The following is a 19,949-nucleotide window of genomic DNA, read 5'->3' as shown; positions in this document are numbered from 1 at the left end:
TAGCCAAGCAAAAGGCAACACTGGAAGAAGGCTATAATAATGGGAAGATTGACAGGCATACATACAATATGTGCAGCCTGACTAATCCTGGCTGTCCTGGGGCCAGTGAGGGTCTGTGTGGCAGAGGTGAACACACAAGCACCTGAACAACTAGCAGGGCAGAGAAAGCCAGAGAAGCAGGGGCACAGAGCAAGTGAGAGTGAGCACTGAACATTTGTGTTTAACCGAGAGCTGATGTTTAATCACATCACAAGATGTCCCAGTCCTCTTTGAGGGGATTCCCAAGGCTCTTTTACAGCATCATCAGCATACTTGAAGAGCACATCAAGTCTCGCCAGCATACGCCGGCTCAGCTCTCCAATAGACAAGCTATTAGCACATTGGCTGCACTGTTCTTTCACTCGACGAGTTCTGTTTTAGATGCTTTTCTTTTGCTGGAGTTGGCTTCTCTGCTGCTTAGCAAGAACAATGCCTCACTGGGGTTTAAGGGGATGATAATCAAAGGCAGAGGAAACAAGCGATAAATGTTTAGGGTAATTACCAATTATTAGATTACTTTACAATCAAACTAAACAGATTGAAATTGGGACCAATAAAGACTAATAAATACACTTAATTTGTAATATAACTACATGCTTATAAAGCACGAAATAATGTCATAAACCACTGAAACCCACCAGTGGTGGCTGCTGCTCGTCTTTAAAGCTGTGTAATACTGCACGTGTTGAGCAGAGCTAAAACTTCAGAGGAAGAGAATGTTTGTGTTTACACACATGACGATGTACGTTCACGGATACACAGACCACGTTTATCAGCCCCAGTTTTCAAGAGAGCTAACACGTGACTGGGAAACGAAAGACAGGGTGAGACGAGGTGAGGTCAGTGGGTGGAGAGAAGTGGGAGAGGGGTGGGAATGAATGCAGCTAGTGTGCTTCTACTGTCAGCTTTCATCAAGAAATTAAAACAGGGGGCAATTGTTCTATCAGCAGACAAAGCTGTAACAGACAGAGGTGACATTACCTGTGGGGCACAGGTTTTCGCATTACATTGTTTTAGACACTAAGGCATTAGATGGTTGAAGAGACATTACGTATTGGGAGGGAGAAAGCAGGTTCATGCTCATGTAAAAAAACTGACTGCTACAGTTCTGCATGCAGTATTTGTATAGGCACATACAAAGTCCTCCCGCTCGACTTGAATCTGTCTTCCAGTCTGAAAGGTCCTCCTGTCTGTCCTAATGTAATCAATCAGTTCAAAGATACACTGAGAGCAAAAGCAGAGCAGAGCAGGTCTGCCAAAGAGGGGTGGAGAGAAGCAGCAGCTTTTACCGTAAGCCATGAGTCACTCCAGCCCACAGTACTGGACCTTTGCCATGCTTGCGCTCTCCTTCGTTCTTTCTTTTCCCTCTCACTCAGTTTTTCTATCAGTGCCAGGTCAGGCCCACTGAGGCAACCAGCCAACTAACTGGCTCCATAATGCTCCTCCTCCGAAAACAGGAAATACTGAGGGGCCGGTCAGCACAGCTCAATGAAGAGTAGGAGGATGATGATAAGAGGGATGAGAAGGAGGAGGAGTAGGAAGAGCTGAGGACAGGATAAACATCACATTGCCATGGAGATAACACTGCATTCAAATAGCATGAGAGGGGCTGGACAATCCTCAGACATAAACTTCTTTTAAAATTTGTTTTCCTCCCAGACAATGAAAAGTGCCAGATGCCCTAAAAAGAATTTTAACCATTCATATATTATCCAAGAGCAGATGATATAGTTGATTATATCATGATTAGAGCTTCACTATATGAAAATGTATGAGAACTGGTTCAGTGTGACATGTACAGCCCCCAGGAAAGAAAATACACACAGATGCAGCGATAGCCAGCTGTGTTTACTCTCCATCCTTTACCCCTGTACTCCTCTATCCCCATCTCTAATTCCCAACCAGGCGGAGGCAGATTGAAAATAAACAACAGTCAGCAGCACCTGTGATGCAAGTGCCGTCTCACTGCTCCGCAGGTATACCCCACCATTACAACCACAGTGCCACATATATATCCAAAAAACAAACATAGGGAGATGGAGCCATTGACATTTGAGAACGGGGAACCTTTGTTGTACAATTAAGGATCTGACTCTTTGTCAAACTTCAAACATCACAGAAGTACTAGTCAGGCTGTCAAAGGATGTGTTGTGACTTTGTTTTGATATTTTTAGTAGTATTTAACCGTACATGTTATGGTTAAAGCTGTAGACTTGAATTGTCTTCAAACTGCTGTGATATAAAACTAAAATTCACAGCATACCAGACCAAACTGTGGGATTCTTGCAGCCATCTGAAGGTAAAAGGTTTCCTGTTTTTTTCCTCTTGCTTTCATAGTAGAATTACACAAATTAAAGCTGCCTTTCTGTCAACACTGTTGTCTTGTCTGAACAACTTGAAGACACAACCAACTTGGAGTTCTGCACTTACATCGGTCGGTCAACTTAAACATTACTTACACATAAGGCCATGAATAAGATGTAATTTAACTCTGAAACATCTACACTAAAATGATTATTACATTATTAGCATACATTAACTACATTCCATGTAACGGCTTATGAAAGGAAATAAGGGATAGTGATTCGCCAGCAGAGTGTCTAGGCTGACCTGTAGGCAGGCTGGCTGTGGAGGAAGAAGAACACGAGGGAGAGGGGTATATATCTGCTGCTTCAGGTTCACTAGTGGCGGGAAGTCCTGTGGTGGTGAGCAGTAGGGTCCCGGAGGGCAGAGGCTGGCCCCTCTTCAACAGCTGCTTATGTTCCTGCTGGCGGAAGCGAGGGGGAACCTCTCTGGGTGGGTACCGCTGCTGGAGTTGAGTCTGGAGTTGCTGTGCTGTCTGTGGCTGGCCTCCGGAGGGGGCACGCTTGCCATTGCCACTGGTTGGAGATACAAACGGGACAGCACTGGGGTTGACGGGGGGAAGAGGAGGGGTGGGGTCGATCTTGGCAGAGTCTGGCACTGTGGAAGTGGGAGAGTGGTGGGGGACAGGTAACAGGAAAGCAGAAATGCAGGGATTAGGCTGGTACAGGAGCATTTGGCAAAGTAGAGCTGTTGAGTGCGAACTAGTGCCATATATTGGCTGCTTGTCACTAGCAAAACTAATATGACAGTTTCAATGTTTGTTTGCTACATGAATTATATGTAATATTTGAATTGAACAAGACTTACTGCCCTAGTACCCAAAGACAGAAAATAGTTCCAAGTATAGCTGAAGTCTTTTTGGGAAACCTACTGTGGCCGAGCATTTCCTCTGCTGCTACTTTTCAAAGCCATGGTCACTTTTGAACGAGGGCCGTGATGTTAAATTTAGAAGGGCAAGTGAGGAGAAGTCTATAAATGCACTAGATGCGCCATCTCTCCTGAGTGGCTAAAGCTTGGTTCTAGGCAGTGGTCAGTCTAAACACATGGCTGCTCTTTGGAGAACCAGAGGACTGTAATAATGTCAGGATGGCACTATAATAAACCTTTGGCCTTTAGGGATGGCCTAGACTCAAAACTCTCACTGTCTGCCATGCTGCCTGGTAGCAGATTAGAAGTGATGAAGAGGTCAAGTGCCAGATAATGGACTTAGACCCGCCTGCATTACTGTGGGCTATTGTCTCCTCTAGGACGGTACTGTAAAGAGTGCTTGGACAAGTTATACATGGTGTGTGGCAGGTTATGGCCCCTGAAATGATCACCTCTCACTGCTCTAAGAAAAGCTGTTAGTTATTAACTGCTCTTACAGCTGCTGCAGCCAAGTGCTTATGTCCCAATGGCTTTAGTTACCCTTAGCAACAGAGTGCGATTTTCTCTCTCTCTGTCTCGCTCACACACACACACACACACACACACACACACACACACACACACACACACAGTGCGCGCCTTGGCTCTGATCAGTCGTTTCCCTGTGTTTGGCTTGGTTTCTGTGTCTTATCTTTCTGCAACATTTCAACTAAGCAGCCAATTTAAAGAGAGCTTCTAGTAGTCAACGCAATTTTTTTTTTTATTTCCTTGCAATAACTGCAATAACTGGGGTTTTGGCCACTCAGAGGCACTGGAAGGAATTAGTGAACACTGATGTATCATCGCTCTTTATGTCGATGCTCACCAGAAGCGCTCCATGCCAGCAGGCAAGCCAGGCAGCTGCTTGGGGCCCCAGGCCAGTAGGGGGCCCTCGAGGCCTGACAAAAAGTTCAACTATGTACAGCATTGACTGTGTGCAAGTTTGCAATGACACTACCAGTCGGAGACCTCTCCAAGGGGCCCCTGACTCTCACTCTGTCACAAGTAGTGCATGATTCAGTGTAAACAAACAGGTCTAATGAAACAATGAAAGCCAGCTGATGAAAATGAGAGGAGGTAGCCTTCTGGGAGCAAAAATAAGAGGAACAGGAGAAAAAGCAAGATAGTGGTAAGTGGAGCAATGGAGATAGTGACGATTAAATCACCAGACGTCAACTTGTTAGCTTAGCTAGCAGGCTGTGGTAAACTAACAAAACCTCAGTCTGACTAAGCTAACTTTCAAGCTATGAATATTAAGTTATGAAATTTAGTGTACCATAAATCACTTATGTATTCTTGTACATTATTGTGCTATGTGCAGTGTGGTGTGTATTTTATTTTGTTTTCCATATCTTAAGCATAGTGGTTTTATGTTGCATACATTTTATACCTAGGGCCCCAACAGACTCTAGGATCGCCACTGATTCCCCCTCTTTATCTCTGTTATTTGTTTCTACTTTCTCCTGAGGAAAATCTGGCTCTTTTATGCCAAATGCTCCACTTTATTCAGTAGCTAGTCAATAAAAGTTTTGGTGCTGAATTGATTGTGTATAGTGGGTTTTAGAGGATTTGTGTTGTGACCAAAAACACTATTAGAAGGCCAGACAGTGAAAGCAATAAGCTCAGACATAAAAGTCATGTAAAGCAGAGTTAGAGAATTAGGTGATAATTCTCAATGCAGGTTCATCACCAAAAGTGACTCCTCTTACATTACATGCAGTAATGATCATTTTATTGTTGATCAATCTATTTTGTTTCTTCATCCCCAACAGTCCTTTCCCGTCCATTCGCATCCGACGTAAAATCTGTGCCCAAATAAACATGCGGACAATGATCCGCTGTGGCGACCCAGAACCCTGAACTGATTCTTAATTAATCAAGGCATGATGTGATGTCTTTTAATGTTTTGTTTTTATATGAACCCGGATATGTACTCCAAAAGCTACAGTATAATAAAAACAAAAATCTAGTGTGTGTACACACCACAAAAAAAACAAAACATTTTTTTTATAATTAAACTAAAAAAAGAGACAGGAATGTTAAATATGCTGTAGCTGATGGAGTAACTGCAGGGTTAGAGGTCACCATGTCAAGCCAAACAGAACGATCAGCTGCTGTTAAGTTGCATTATGGGACACAAAGCACACTGGATAATAACATCAGTACAATTCATTACATAAAAGAAAAAGCTAGCAAACTATATCACAGGATTCAAAAATGTTTTTAAAGCGTACACATACTGGTAATATACATATTAGTAAACTGGTAATAAAATACAAGGAGAAAAAAATAAAGACATTGTAAAAGGCAGGAACCAAAACAAAACAAACAAACAAACAAAATCTTTGTGGGGCCTAGATGAATGATAAAGAGCAGTGCTTTGCCACTGGCTGCCGTCCCAAGTGTGTGTTCAGTGAAGCAATGAATAACTCACACACATGCAGCCAGCCCAACACAGATAAAAACAAAGAGTTATGTAATGCTGAGGCCCACACCGAGGGGAAAGACGATGGTGTGGGGGAACATAAATTCACGCAGCCTTCTAAATATTAACAGAGATGTGTGCTCATATATCAGGACCAACTGCTTGAGAGAGTGTGTGTGTGTTGGGGGCGTTCCTGTGTAATTTCTGACCCCAGTACCACAGCCCATCTGTGACCTACAACCGCTCAATGCATTGTCTGACTCTATTTAGCCGGTACCCCTCTCTAAGTCTCCCTATCCTCACAGCTCAGGAATCGAGGGGAAGCTTTAGAGCTGAGCCTGCCCCTCATCATATTTCTCTACATCTGCTCCATTTCCTCTCTGCTCTTGTGCTCCATCTCTCCCCACCTTCCTGGGCTCTTCTCCCTCCTTTCTCCTCCATTCACTGTGATCTTACATTATCCTCTTGTCATTATTACTGTATTAAGGGCGACAGATGGATGGAATACTTTGCAGCCAATTCTCCCGTGCTGATTTTAAGAGGTGATTTCCTCCTAAAAACAGAGGACTTTGTGCTTGTGCCACGGTGTATAATAATAGTTATGGAGGCAATCTTTGTACAGTTGGGACTCTATGATGTGTGACGTAGATTCTTCTGGAAGCTGGGGGAAGGGGGAAAGCTGGCGGGCTGCTCTGTCAGCCAATCAGCTGTAAGAGACAGGACGGGAGCGGGAGGGAGAAAGAGAGAGAGACAGCGAAAAAGAGAGCTGACGCACCAGAGGAAGGCAAGGAGGTAGACAAGAGCAGGGAGGGCGAGTGATGAAGAGGATGGTGTGTTCAAGAAAGTCTCCACCCCCTTTTGCACACCACTGTGAGCTGAAGTCTCACTGCCTCAAACCAGCTTTGGTCTAAATCCGCTTACAATTAGAACACTATTTGCTTGTAGTATGCCACGCTGCTTTAGACTCCTCTCTTCAACCCAAGTCCTGCACATTCAACGTAGATAGATAAATAAATACTTTATAGTCATTGTACAAGAATGTCCAACTAAATTTAGGATCTCAGGATACAGACTCCAAAAAACAACAAAAAAACAGCTGATCAATTAAACCAAAATGTTCTAATAAAGGCAAATAAAGTTGAAAATCATAAATTGATTCTGGCTTAGGCAGGGGATCATGAGAGAAAAAGCAAGTGCCTCAGGCGCTGGTAAGGTGTAGCTTTTTAAGCACAAGTCTCACAAGGCAGATAAAGTGAAATAGAGTAATATGAGATCAGAGTTACTCTTTCTGATATCTACTTGCATCTATCTTTTTGGAAAAACACAGTGCTCAGCTGTGTAGGTGCACAGGAGTTCATCACAGTTCATCAAAGATGCACATCAAAACGTGGCCCTGGGGCTGTGTGTGCTTCACGCAAAGGAAGAAATCCCATTTTCCATTTGAAAAGGGGTCTTAATTTTCGGAGAGGAACGATGTCAGCATGCTTGCCTGACTGTTTACAATTAGAGACTGGGGGAGAGCTTGTATGAGAAGCTATCAGAGAATTAAAAAGGTAGATGTGAAGATGATGGCGGAGAGCAATGACTAAAGTCTCTTTCTTGAAAGCAGGAAAACAAACCACATGACCTTGAAAACATTAGGCTACCACTGACAGACTGGCTCATTCTACTGGCATTTCATGTCAATCTAATACTCAGGACAGTTAGAAAATGCATGAATTTCATCATATTACACACCTGATTGCACACAGGGAGAGGGAAAGCACACTCACATGAGAGCACGTCACTAAAACATTGATACCTACACAGCTTCAAATGTGGGTAAATGTGCTTGGAAGATGGATCATCGACGATTCCAATATTATCAGTGCATTTTGACCTCGGAATTTAGTACCAGCACTATGAGGACTCTGCTTTCCGTTCCTTAAAGTGGGTCGCCTTGCTCTTGGGTGGAGTGTACACAATAATTCACTTTGTGAGTGATTATAAGCTTTCCATAGCCAAGCCTTTAATCGGCCAAGATGAGGCCCGAATGAAGCTTTTTCAAACAACTACAGAACAGCTTGCTGTTTTAAACAGGGTCCAAACAACAGACGTGTTCTGTAGTATGACAGGCCCACTCTCCTGTTTTATAGAGTGGTAGTTCCTTACAAAATCAGAGCGTAGGCATAACGTTAACTATCTGCTATCTGCAAAACTCCTGTAGCAAAATAAGGCTCAACATATAAATATAATATGCAAGGATCTGGAAGTTGCAGACTTAGTTACCTGCACTGAAACAAAACCCATAATTCAACACAAAAACTATCATTTAATTTGAGTAAAACAATAGCAATAACCATTTCATCCACTGTATTACATTTTAGATACTCTCTAGGATACATGCAATCTCATAGCAAAGGTAGCATATTGTATTTCTGCCACTCTGTGATGATATACTACTCTATGATTGAAGTAACAAAAGGAAACATGGATAGTACTCATATCATAGTATGTCTCATAAAAAGGGGGCAAAAGATGGAAAATCAATGAATCATAGTGAAGAAGAGAGGTGTGTCTGTAGGGTTCTCCATTTCCTTTTCTCCTGTGGGCTTTAAAATGTGAGCAGTGTGCCTCACAAGAGAGAAGATTAAAGGGCTTAATTAGAAGTGAATAAATATGACACAGTATTTAAGAGGGAAAGCCCTCCCTTGCTGCATCAGATTCAACACAGACAAAAATTCGGTTTAAAAGAGCTTAAGAGTCTCGCAGCACAGTGTAAAGAGCACAAGGATATAAAGGGCAGAGCATTTATCTAAGGCAACTAGTTAAATGAATGGAGCAACATAGAGTCACATACTTGAGCAGCAGTTAGTTACTACCATCAGCAGCAATCAACCTCGTCATTTAATAAGTGGTCCTGAGCAGAACTATACTCAATAGACAGTAGTAGCAAAAGGTTTCTATTCTAATATAAAGGGCAAGAAAAGCTTCCCTGCTGTCTTCCCTTCCTTGAGTTTGTTTTCCTGCTGCCCCTACCCCTAGCCACTTCTTCCAGCTTCTGACTGACTGAACACACCTGATGCAGGTAATAAGAGATGAGTAGTTGGAAAACAGCAGTGAAGGAGCTCTGGGGGACCAGGAGGACCCTTGGACCATGGTGTCCGTTATGAATCACATCATTGTCTATGACCGCATCGATCAAGAACATCTTGGTTTCTGGTATGCTAGTCAACATTTTTTCCCTGGTAAAATTCACAAATCAACAATAAACTGGAGAAAACGTTACTGATAACATCACCAATTTTAAGCTGTTACTTCAATGTTAAAATGCCAAATTTCCTCTCTAGAGCCCATGTTGTTTTGTCCCTTCTGAGCAACTGTGGAAACATAAGGACTTCTGTGAAAAGGGGACATCCCTATGTAGCCATAAAAGGCTCATTCTGCAATAAAGAAAATGCAGTGCTTCTAATTATCAGGTGATTACACACTAATGAAAACATAATTAGAAATGGTATATTCCACTTCTGCTAATAGAGCCTCTTACAAACCGCATCTTTAAGTGTCTGAAGAGATTGAATGACTCTCTTTAAAATGTAGTTAATCCACAACATTGCTACATTGATTTAAGCTGTGCTCCTTGGCATAACACATGTAAAAGAGGCGTGGATGATGACAAGAGGCACACTAGTATAAATTCCCTACTGATCGCACCCTAATTTATTAGTCTCCAACACAAAGGCCTGGGCGTAATTAAGCAAATGCGAAAGGGCAAATTAATCTGTTATGAAATTACTGCCGTGGCAAGACTTTCTAATAATGTTATCTTTGATTCTTCTATGGAAAGTGCAGCTTGATGTGTATGTATGTGTTTGCACAGGCACACAGTGTACATACAGTATGCTGCTGATGCATTGAGCTACTAGGAGAGAGACTGTTTGTGTGTGTGTGTGTGTGTGTGTGTGTGTGTGTGTGTGTGTGTGTGTGTGTGTGTGTGTGTGTTTGTGTGTAATAGCAAAATTAACCACTAGAAATATCCTACAAAGGGCCTCAGCTGTGCCGGCAAACAGGAAGCTACAGTGTATTCTCAGTTTCACATGTCTCCGTCTGTTTCTTTTGCTCTCACATGCTCATTTTCCAGCTCCTCCAATCAACCAAAGGCACAATGTTTAAGCAGTTTCCTCCCTATACTTAGAATAAAATTAACCACAACAATTCATCATACTCCTACCCTTACAGACAACCTTCTACTGCCCCTTTTTCCCTATCCTCCTTCCTCTTGCTGGTCCCAGGGTGGCCCCCTCTGCTATACAAGACAGGAGGTGGTGCAGTGTTGCTATGGTGCTCGGTGTCTTCCTGGAGATCTCCTGTGTATGGATGCCTGTTTATTCTGCCTCCATGCTAGCCCTGTACACCTAATTAGTTCCCAGTGTACCCTGTATTAGTATCACAGACATCCTGTCTCACTACTTGTCAATTAATCACTCATAACAAAAATGTATGTTTTTTTTAATTATACTAATTAATTTTTATTTAATAATTATAATTGATCATAAATAAATATTATTAATTTAATTTTTATTTAATTTATTTTTTATTAGAATAATTGTAATAATTAATTGATGGTGAGACATCCTTGTGATTGCATGTTATTACATGAAGAATTATCGCTGTAGGAAGTATTAGCCTTGCAGACATAGACGTACTAGGAAAATAAACTTTGGGAAACTTCTTTTATATGGAAGTAAAATACAATAATTCAACCAATTCAATACAAAAAGCCTCAACTCACCTTTGGTTGTCTCTTCAGTTGCCTAAAAAAAATAAAAAAATAAAATAAAAAAAGAGAGAAATATAATATTTAAAATGGACAGAAAAGTCATGATAAGTCCAAATGATGCATCAAACATCTTTCCTATGCGTAACTGAAAACTGAGGTCCTAAAAATGAATGTGCCATCAACATCCGAGCTGCACTGCCTGGTCCACAAGCTGCACAGTGCTGGAGCAATGTTCAGAGGCTGGTATTACTCATCCACTGAAATGCTAAAAGGTTCATGTTCAAGCTTACAACTCAACAGGGTGAAAGGGTTCATTAGGGTTTGGACTGCAGAGGGACTAAAGCAGATAACACAAATGCTCCTCTCACACATTAAGGGATAAGAAAATCAATTTCAGAAGCTGTTAAAAGTGTCAGTCTCAGTTTTCAGAGCTCTTTAAAAATAAATAATAAAAATGTCAACCCCCATCTTTTAGCAGGAAGAAGTGTGTCACCGAGTGCAGCAGTGTGGCTCACTGATGTGTTTCTGGACAACAATGGAGCTGTTTGGCATAGACAAATAAGCTAAATCAGGTTCCAGAGTCACAGATGCCAGGGTGAGTAGTTGCAATTCATTGCTGCTTTTAGTATGTTATGGGATTTGTTGACAATATAAATATAGAAAATCACAGCCTTTATCTTGTAAAAAACATACACAAAAATACTCAGTGGTGCTGACCAAAAGTTTCACTGATTAAAAACCAGATAACACTGACAAAAGGAGGCTATTTAAGATGCAGACCCCCCCTAAAGGAAAAACATAAGAGGAGGGGTGAAGGTGTTGGTGGTGGGGGCTGCAGAGCATGAGCATAATAGCTAAATAAAGATCTTAAAGCTTCCTGTGGAAATGTACGACAAACTACATGTGCTCAATATTTTACTTTGATTTTGCTTCCAGGGCAATGCACATTAATCAATAAGTTCACACATATGCATGTGACAGATGTGATGTAAGTGCAGAGAAAACACCTGAGCAAACCGGGGACCTATGCTTCGATTGTGCACCAGCAAACATTTAAAATGGCACAGAACGCCTTACAGCACCCTTCTCTAAGACTGGCTGAGAAAAAAGGAAGTGGAAGTTTTGTTGGGTTGTGTTTCTTTTTATTGCTGAGGGATTGTTAGACACAAATGAACCAGAACAGAACTGGGCCTCACCCTACCTCACCACGCTGGTTCTGATAAAACACTAAATAGTAGGCAGTTGCAAATAAAGCTAAAAAACTCAGGCCCAGCACAAGCTTACCTTTTTTTGAGCGGCTTCTTTCTTTTTCTTCTCGTCTTGCCTTTTCTTTTTCTTATCTTCCATCAAATGATTTTCTTCTCTTGTTTTTTTGCTTCTTCTCACAGCTTAAATACAGAGAGAGAGAGAAAGAGAGAGACATAGAGAGAGAGAGCGAGAGCGAGAAAGACAGAGAGACAGAAAGACAGAGAGAGAGAAAGACAGAGAGAGAGAGAGAGCGCGAGAGAGAGAAAGACAGAGAGAGAGAGAGAGAGAGAAAGACAGAGAGAGAAAGACAGAGAGAGAAAGACAGAGAGAGAAAGACAGAGAGAGAGAGAGACAGAGAGAGAGAGACAGAGAGAGAGAGAGAGAGAGAGAGAGAGAGAGAGAGAGAGAGAGAGAGACAGAGCGAGAGAGAGAGAGAGAGAGAGACAGAGCGAGAGATTTAATCCTTAACACCAGCTAATGGGAAAGGTTCTGTGCCTCAGCAGGTGAACACCAGCAGCAACAGCGATTTCTCTACATTAATTTAGTTGCATAGTTTAACTGTAATTCTGCAAAGAAATGTTCTTGCCGTCAGTGCCTGCTGTTGTAACACAACAGTCACATGCAGCATTAAAACAATTGCCAGGCAGACAAAGGTGTGGTTTTTTTTTTGCCCTTTGCACTTAAGTTGCATATTGCTCTATAACTGTGATGTTTTGAACTGTGCACATGTGTCAGTCTGGCGGTTTTTGGGGGTAAGTTTTGGGAAAGATTAGGGAGGCTTTACAAGTCAATTATAGTGCAGACCCAAAAGATGAGCTACCATTTGCAACCTGGGCAACAGATCCCGATACAACTTATGTGTGGCCAGACCACAGAAAAACAGCCAGTTTATGGGGTTGTAGATGCTTTTTTGTGCCTTTCATCTGTTGTTAAAAACTGCAAAGCCACCTACATATTCAGTACCCAGTCATACAAGGAAGCACTTTCACTACTGACACACACAAGCCACAAACCCCCTAACAAATGCTCCATTGTTTTCTATACATGTGCATCCATCTCATATGTAGCAAACAAATAAATAAATAAAAGATAGCTGCCATTTTTTATGGGCTTAGGAAAAGGGGACTATCCTGAAAAAAATACATGCATTCAAATAACATTTTTTTAAACATGAAATATATAATTTTGTAGATGAACCCTTAGCCTTTTCGTCTGCCAAGCCTGTGCTGTTTCAGGCGACAGTGGTGTTTGCCACTGCCTGGCAACAACCGCTCCCCGAGGCCCTGGTGAGCAGTCAGCTGGAGACAGACAGCGCCCTTAGTCAGTTTGGTTGTGGAGGTTCAATAATGGAATTGGAAAACTGAGAAGGAAGATGAACTTGCCAATGCATTAATATACCAAACTAATTCAATAAAGTTGAATAAAGCTATGTCCTTTCCCTGTTCTGCTTACACTTCTCTTTGCAGTGGTGAAACTAGGGCAACGATTAACAATTATTTTACTATAGATTAATCTGCAAACCATTTTCTGAGTCGATCGGGTAATTGCTTTAAGTCCTTTTTGACTTCTTTCAAAGATTTACCTTCACTATGACCGACTACAATGACAGTTTGTTTTGTTTGCCATTATAGCAACAATTATTAGATGATCAAAACAGATGCAAATTTAGTTTTCTGTCGCAGCTTTATTTGATTGTGTTATCTTAATATTATTATTAGCATTATTTCACAATGACAATAACACTGCCTTCTTGTTCATAAAGAACTAGGCTCTAAACTGAATAAATCTGGGTGGATCATCTTAGTTCAATTAGATATTTAGTGTTTGAAGTGATGATTGCACAAATGAATTAAAAGCAGAGGTGCTGCAGTATGTGTGCTTTATGTAGCAAATGTCTCAAGCTTGAGTTCTTTACAAAAAGGAAGGAAAAGACAGATGACTTGTTTTTACAGCTAAAGTGATCTTCATGAAAAGGTTAGGTTTAAATAAATTACACAAGTTTGTGATTAAATGCATACAATGTGCTAATTTTACTGATAAATACTTGCAAAACAACAAAAACCAAAAAGTCAGTCTTGTGTCACTGAAACACCTATACCGTGCTTTAAGATTAGTTTCTTAACTTTAGTTTTTCTGTGTGCAGCCTTTCACTGCAGTGTGCGAAGCTTTGGGTGGAATCTTGGATAAACCCTGCTTTCTGAGCACATTATGTCTCACACACTGTACATATAGGCAAATTCTGTGACAGTTGTTTTCTATTATGATGGATTTCTTTCTTGCATTTTAGTGTTTATTTGACAGTCAGCATGGAACATGTAGCAGGACTTAAACTGGGACATTCGTTGTATGTGACATTGACTGTAACCATTCAGTTACTGGAGTAGTGGATTTCTTGTAAATTCACAGATGATCCTTTGGATCTACAGATGCATGTAAAAGTCACAGTGAAAGACACAAACAATTAAATCAATTGGCAAATGACAGCAACCCAGAAATTTGACTAGTGCAGCTCTAATAAAAATACATCTATAAGGGGTTGCTGCAATGTTGTCTTGAGCATATGTATGGAGCATGGCTGCTTACACAAAAACCCCCAAGGGAGAGAAACAGGCCGCTGGGCTAGTTTGTAAGATGTGGGAGCTGAACTAAGCTAATCTTACAGCACACCAAGCCCAATGATCCAAAACAGCAATAATGAAAAGAAGCTGCAGCATAAACAGTGAGTCTATGTGGTAAATAAACAGCAGTACAGATTGAGGGCCTAATATTAGGTTGCTGGAATCTGGCAGCATGTACCCATTTACCAATTCACATCATAAACACTTATTTTTACCTCCAACCGACTGATATGGAACCTAGCGGCGCAGCTGCTATGCTAAATATAGTGGATGCTGCTCCTCTCAGAGGCATCGATGGGGCTTGTGTCATGTAGGATCAGAGAACATAAAAGACGCTTAAGTTAATGTGAACTGCCGTTGACCTGGCTGAGGAGATCGAGTGCTGCATCAAATTTATTTCACATACAATTCGGATCCTCTCTCAATCAAAGCTGCCATTTCATTTCCAAACATCTGTCTGCCTGGCTGGGACAGATGTGCAACCCTCAGATTGCAAACTGATGTTGAGTGGGGGGGGGGGGCAGTAATGGTATATCCTACCCACTGGGATGCTGCAGCATCTCTGGTAATATAATGGCTCTATATGGATTAGCAGAAGCCACTACCTAAAAACATGAACTCCTTCATTCATTACTGATGACAAAAAATTTTCAAAGAGACTACACCAGTGCAGTTTTAATATGATGTTTACTTGCAGCACTGGGCTGAGCTACATCATCAGCAGCTGCTTGTAGTAGGGTAGCACGGCTCATGTCAATGTGAAGGACGTCGGTCAATGAGCTCAGCTTTGTTGTGGAATTACACTGTCCTGTCAGAAAAACAGGATTAGAGCTTGGTGTCCCTCTCAAAACCACACACTCACTCTGCCAACAAAGAAAGGCAAATGGAAAAAAGAAAAACAGACTGGGAAGAGCCCAAGGACAGACTGATAAGAGCAGGTGTAAAACTGGTAAAAAAAATACAAATAAATCAAGTGGCGATGGAGAGGAAGGAGAGCAAACCTGCTCAACAGCTAGTTTACAATCACCAGTGATGCTGTGGCCATATAAATGCCACACTGTCCCACACTGTGGCAATGGAGATGAGGGGGCTGCGAATAATGGGGCTGGTTTGTGTGCATGTGTGAGAGATGGGGGAAGGGGTGCTAGACGAGAGTCGCTGGGCACAGAGCCAGGAATGCCAGCGCTTCAAGCCAAACAAGAACACGGCCAGGCTTTTGGAAGAACGTTTGCTAGCAACCACAAAAGCAGGAGCCGCCATCGGAGAGGAGAGGGGGCTGCCCAGTGGTGACTTCTTAAACTAGAAACACAACACTGTAAAATATGTATGGCATGTTACATTGTGCATGCTTTCAAATGCACAACATCAAACACCATGCAAAAAATACATACATATAAGTTAGTCACTAGTACTGCACCTTTCAAGGTGTGTGAAGGTTTAAAAACTGCTTGATAAGCACTGACAAAGCCCTTATGCTCTCCAAAGAGGATTGCAGTCTGTAAAATACTTGAAGCTCTAGTGTGGTCACGTTAATGCTTTCTGACCCAGGCTAACAACAAGGAAAAGAGAAACTTATGCTGCACTTCTGGCACCATGAGGAGGTCCTAAAATAACTCTGTATGGACACACTCCAGGAGCACTGCCTCCAGGCCCAATGTCAACCCTCAGAACTAATGGGAACATTTTCATGAGCCCAAATGACAATTTATTGGGCCCAGAGATCAAAGAACACCTATAATAAAATGTCTTGTTAAACCCCAATTGTGTAGCTTTCTCACTATTTCCACATTTGGCATCATAAATAAAAACACAAGCTTCTGTGTGGAGTAATAGTCTGTTAGTATGGGAGAACTCACATACTGTAAGTGTCAGGTGCACTACTTTTTAAGACAGATTGTGTCCTGGAGATTGTCAGTTCTCCAAAGGACAAGACACGAATCTGACACCCCCTGACAGATGATTTGTTTAATATTCAAAAGTGTAGTAATAACAGAGGATGAAATTTGTACAAAAATCTATAGAAACATTCAAAAAGAGACACGGGATGAATATAGCAGCCAAGCAGACTTGATTTTCTGACTGACTTTCAACTGTGTGACCAAAACGTATTTCTTCGACAGCTACACGCTGCTTTCCGCTGAGTGCAAGCTCATCATTTCCACTGAGCACTCCAGCTAAGCATCTGATCACTGACACCAAACAATCTGCCAAACCAAATGACACAATCTGGCAAAATGCCCCCTCAGCCCTGTTAGTCCAGCACTAAGCAAAAAGCCATTGAGAGTTCTGAGCTGAAAAAGAGGCGAGGACCTCAGCTGTATAGTAATCACTGTATTTAGTGGCCTGTTTTTGTTATCAAGCCCCCTTTGGCGCCTCTCTATGAATACACACTGGGTCTTTCAGAGGCTTGGGTGCTGACTGGGGCCCCTGACCTGGCAGGGACAGAAAGAACTCCCCACCCCTTTCCCGTCACTGCCACCATAGCCTCATTCCTTGACAGGCACACATCCAAATTAGGGACTCCGGCATATTAGTAAAACCACCAGGCCTCAAAGCTTACTTCAGCCTGCCCCGCTGCATGCATCAAGAGTGCTGGCATTCCCAGTCTGCACACACGCACACTGCCGTCACCATGAGGAGTGTGTGCAAAGGAGGATGTCGGGCTGCAGCAGGAGGCGGCCTATGATGGTTGTCTCTATGGTGAAGAGTATGCAGGAAGCAACCATTGATCACATGTCAAGATTTACACAGCTCCAACCCTACAGTGACAAGCCAGATTGACTGTAGATTTAGACTGTAGATTCATACAATTTTAAGAAGCCTGGCTACAATTTCAACAGCCATCCCAAGGTTGTGTCTAAGCACAGACAAATCTCAGCATTTGTTTTTTGCTGCTTAAAACACAACAGGAATTTTAAAGTTAAAGCCAGTAGTTACCGACCCACTAAATGAGGGAATATGCATGCAAATATTCTTAATAATTGCGGCTGGAAAGACAACCGGCCTGTCAGATGGTGCACTTTAGACCTGTCTGCAGCACCGTGCATTGAAATGTGCAAGAATAAAGCTGCAACAGTATCCACGTCAAATCTCCTCCACAGCGATGCAGCAGCGATCGCTCAGCCGCCGTCCACCAAGCTGCTTCACATACAACTCATCCAGCAAAACAGGGTGCCCTTGAACTATTTCAACTGTGGAGCCACGGTGCATGCAGGTCCAAGCTAGTGCAAGTTACCATGAAAGCCAGTGTCAGGAAATGCTAGAAAACATGAGGTCAGAAAGCCGTGCACTAAATGGAAATAAGGACAACGATGACGAGCAGTCGCATCGAAGACAACACTGATGTCAAAAGTGGGCAGAGCTGAAAATATTCTCTTTTCCAGGACAGCTGACATTTGCAGGCTAAAATTCCGCATATTTGCACGAAGTGCTAAGCCAGAAAGTGCGAGTCGGTCGCGCTTGAACGGCCAAAACGGAAGAAATCCTACCATGAAGCGTTCAGGGGCTTCTCGTCGGCGGCGGAGTCTCTGCAGCCATTTTGTAGTAACTGACCGAGGCAGGAGCTCGAGACGGGTGAATCGGTGGTAACGGGAGGGGGGTGGAGCCTCACCTTCACACGTGACCTTCAATAACAAAACAAACTGGTCTCGCTCCCCCAGTGCTCCACCCCTGCCACCACCGCCCACCTCCCCTACCCCCCGCGTTTCCATGACAACTGCAGCCCCTTTATCGCCGATGATGCTGTGGAGCCGAAGGCTCCGCACGTGCACATGAAAGTAATCAAGTGCGCGAGTCTAAAAACTGCGTGGAGAAAGGTGAAGTGTCCTGAAAAGTATAACAGAGTTACAGCTCTGCTTTGAGTTTGTGCCTCATGGAACCTGCATTGTTTAATTTGCACCGACAGAGGGCACGCTTCTTCTGTCACGGGGCGAGGTTTAAAAAAAAGATTTAAAATCCTTTAAAATTCAATTTCATCCACAAATGACTCAAACATTTCCCCTGACCTGCAGCAGGGATGTAACATTAGTTGTATAAAGCTGTACTGTTTAAAAGTACTAAAAAGAAGAGGTATGATAATAAATACTTCAAATCCACATAGTCCCTACTATTTTTTCCATTATACTTTTATTTAATATGACTGCGAGACCTGTATTTGATTGCATTCTTGCAATATTAAAGATGTATTCAAATGTCATAAAGTAAGCTTGGTGAACCTACAGAAAGCTTTACTTTTCTATATTCGGCTTCTGCACTGTAAAAACGTATAACCCTAATATGTCAGCGTAATGCCTACAAGTTGTTAGGCCTTAGGAAAACCATTTATCAGCATTTAAAGCAAACACTGAAACTGTGCCAACGGACAAAGCTGGCATCTTGCTTCCATAAAAGTACATGTGCTATCTTTAATAGCATAACTTTTTTTTTTTACTTTACTTTACTTCCATGACAGACTGTTACCCTGACTGTAACATCAACCCTATTGCAATTGTTTGTTTGTTGCTTGCATACTTATTTGTATAAGGACTTTTTGTTTTTTAATCCTATACAGGAATTCTTGCTGTACATTTGCACATTTTATTCTGCATCCATAACATGGAAATTTCCCCACTGTGGGACAAATAAAGGTTTATCTTATCTTATCTTGTTTTATCTTATAACCACCAAATGTAGTTTCATTTTCAATACACTCATGGTGAAACCTGCTATATGTCCACAAGTCAATATTTTGGCCACTTCTAAATGAGAAATTCCCTCGGTGCATGGCTCAGTGGAAACCTTATCTCCACCACTAAACAGAGCAGAAACAAATACAGCTGGAGCTCCTGCCAGGCCAATACGTCACCACCCAATGAGCCAGATTTGGAGCTGAATAAATATCCTCGTCTGCATCTCATTAGCAACCGCTGAAGTCCACTCTAAATGACACTCCAGTAGCATCCGGTAGGGAAATGAATCTGGAAACATGAAACACCCACAAGAAATAACTATGAATCTGATTACAAAACAGGGTGATCACAACAGTGTGCTCGCAATTACAGAACCATCTGTACTTGGTGTCGCAGGCATATGGATTACGGTGTCACCCACATCTGGATAATCATAGAGATATGCAGAACAACACAATTATTCAGTCTACGATATGATGGAGTGCAAGGGGGAGAGCTGTGTGGAGAGGAGAGGAGGGGAGGCACCATGGTGATGAATCTTCTGTGTGCCATTGCAGTAGATGTATTGCCTGAGTCGCTTTCAGATGGTGTGTGTGTGTGTGTGAGAGAGAGAGAGACCATATTGTAGATGAGACCTTCTTCTTCAGATGTCACAAATTATATTACAGCATGGGTGTACTTGATGAAAAGCATTTTATATTCATTCTATTAACAATGATTCAAAGATGTATTCAGTGGGATTGTGATACTTTTTCTTTTAGTTGCATATTCTCAGGGGCGCTTATGCCAAATATTGTAAAGAATGAACCGTAACCGTGTAAAGAATTTTGCTTGTCTGTGAATTCGGCTTGTGATTCAGTGTAGAATACATTATGTATGACAGTGTTGTCTCTTTGTTGTCTCTTTAATATTTTGTTGCTACT

At 42.0% G+C, this 19,949-nt stretch overlaps 1 protein-coding gene across 6 annotated transcripts in view; it reads right to left on the bottom strand.

Moving 5' to 3' along the window:
- Window positions 1–17,999, bottom strand: part of tnrc6c1 (trinucleotide repeat containing adaptor 6C1) — a 35,448-nt gene extending 17,449 nt beyond the window's left edge. For 5 of the 6 annotated variants that reach the window (XM_067477290.1, XM_067477292.1, XM_067477293.1 and 2 more), the window contains exons 1-4: window positions 17,848–17,999; window positions 11,778–11,881; window positions 10,506–10,527; window positions 2,650–3,000 (exon numbers count right to left, since the gene is read on the bottom strand). In XM_067477290.1, coding sequence (XP_067333391.1) covers window positions 2,650–3,000; window positions 10,506–10,527; window positions 11,778–11,840 — 436 coding nt within the window. In that variant the 5' untranslated portion in view covers window positions 11,841–11,881; window positions 17,848–17,999. The remainder of the gene's footprint in view (window positions 1–2,649; window positions 3,001–10,505; window positions 10,528–11,777; window positions 11,882–17,847) is intronic. The other variant, XM_067477295.1, reaches the window with a different exon arrangement.
- Window positions 18,000–19,949: the final 1,950 nt, after the last annotated feature.

The sequence above is a fragment of the Channa argus genome, chromosome 15, assembly GCF_033026475.1.
Source record: "Channa argus isolate prfri chromosome 15, Channa argus male v1.0, whole genome shotgun sequence".
Classification (NCBI taxonomy): Eukaryota; Metazoa; Chordata; class Actinopteri; order Anabantiformes; family Channidae; genus Channa; species Channa argus.
Note: the sequence above shows the minus strand (reverse complement) of the source record. Positions and strands in the feature narration are given on the sequence as shown.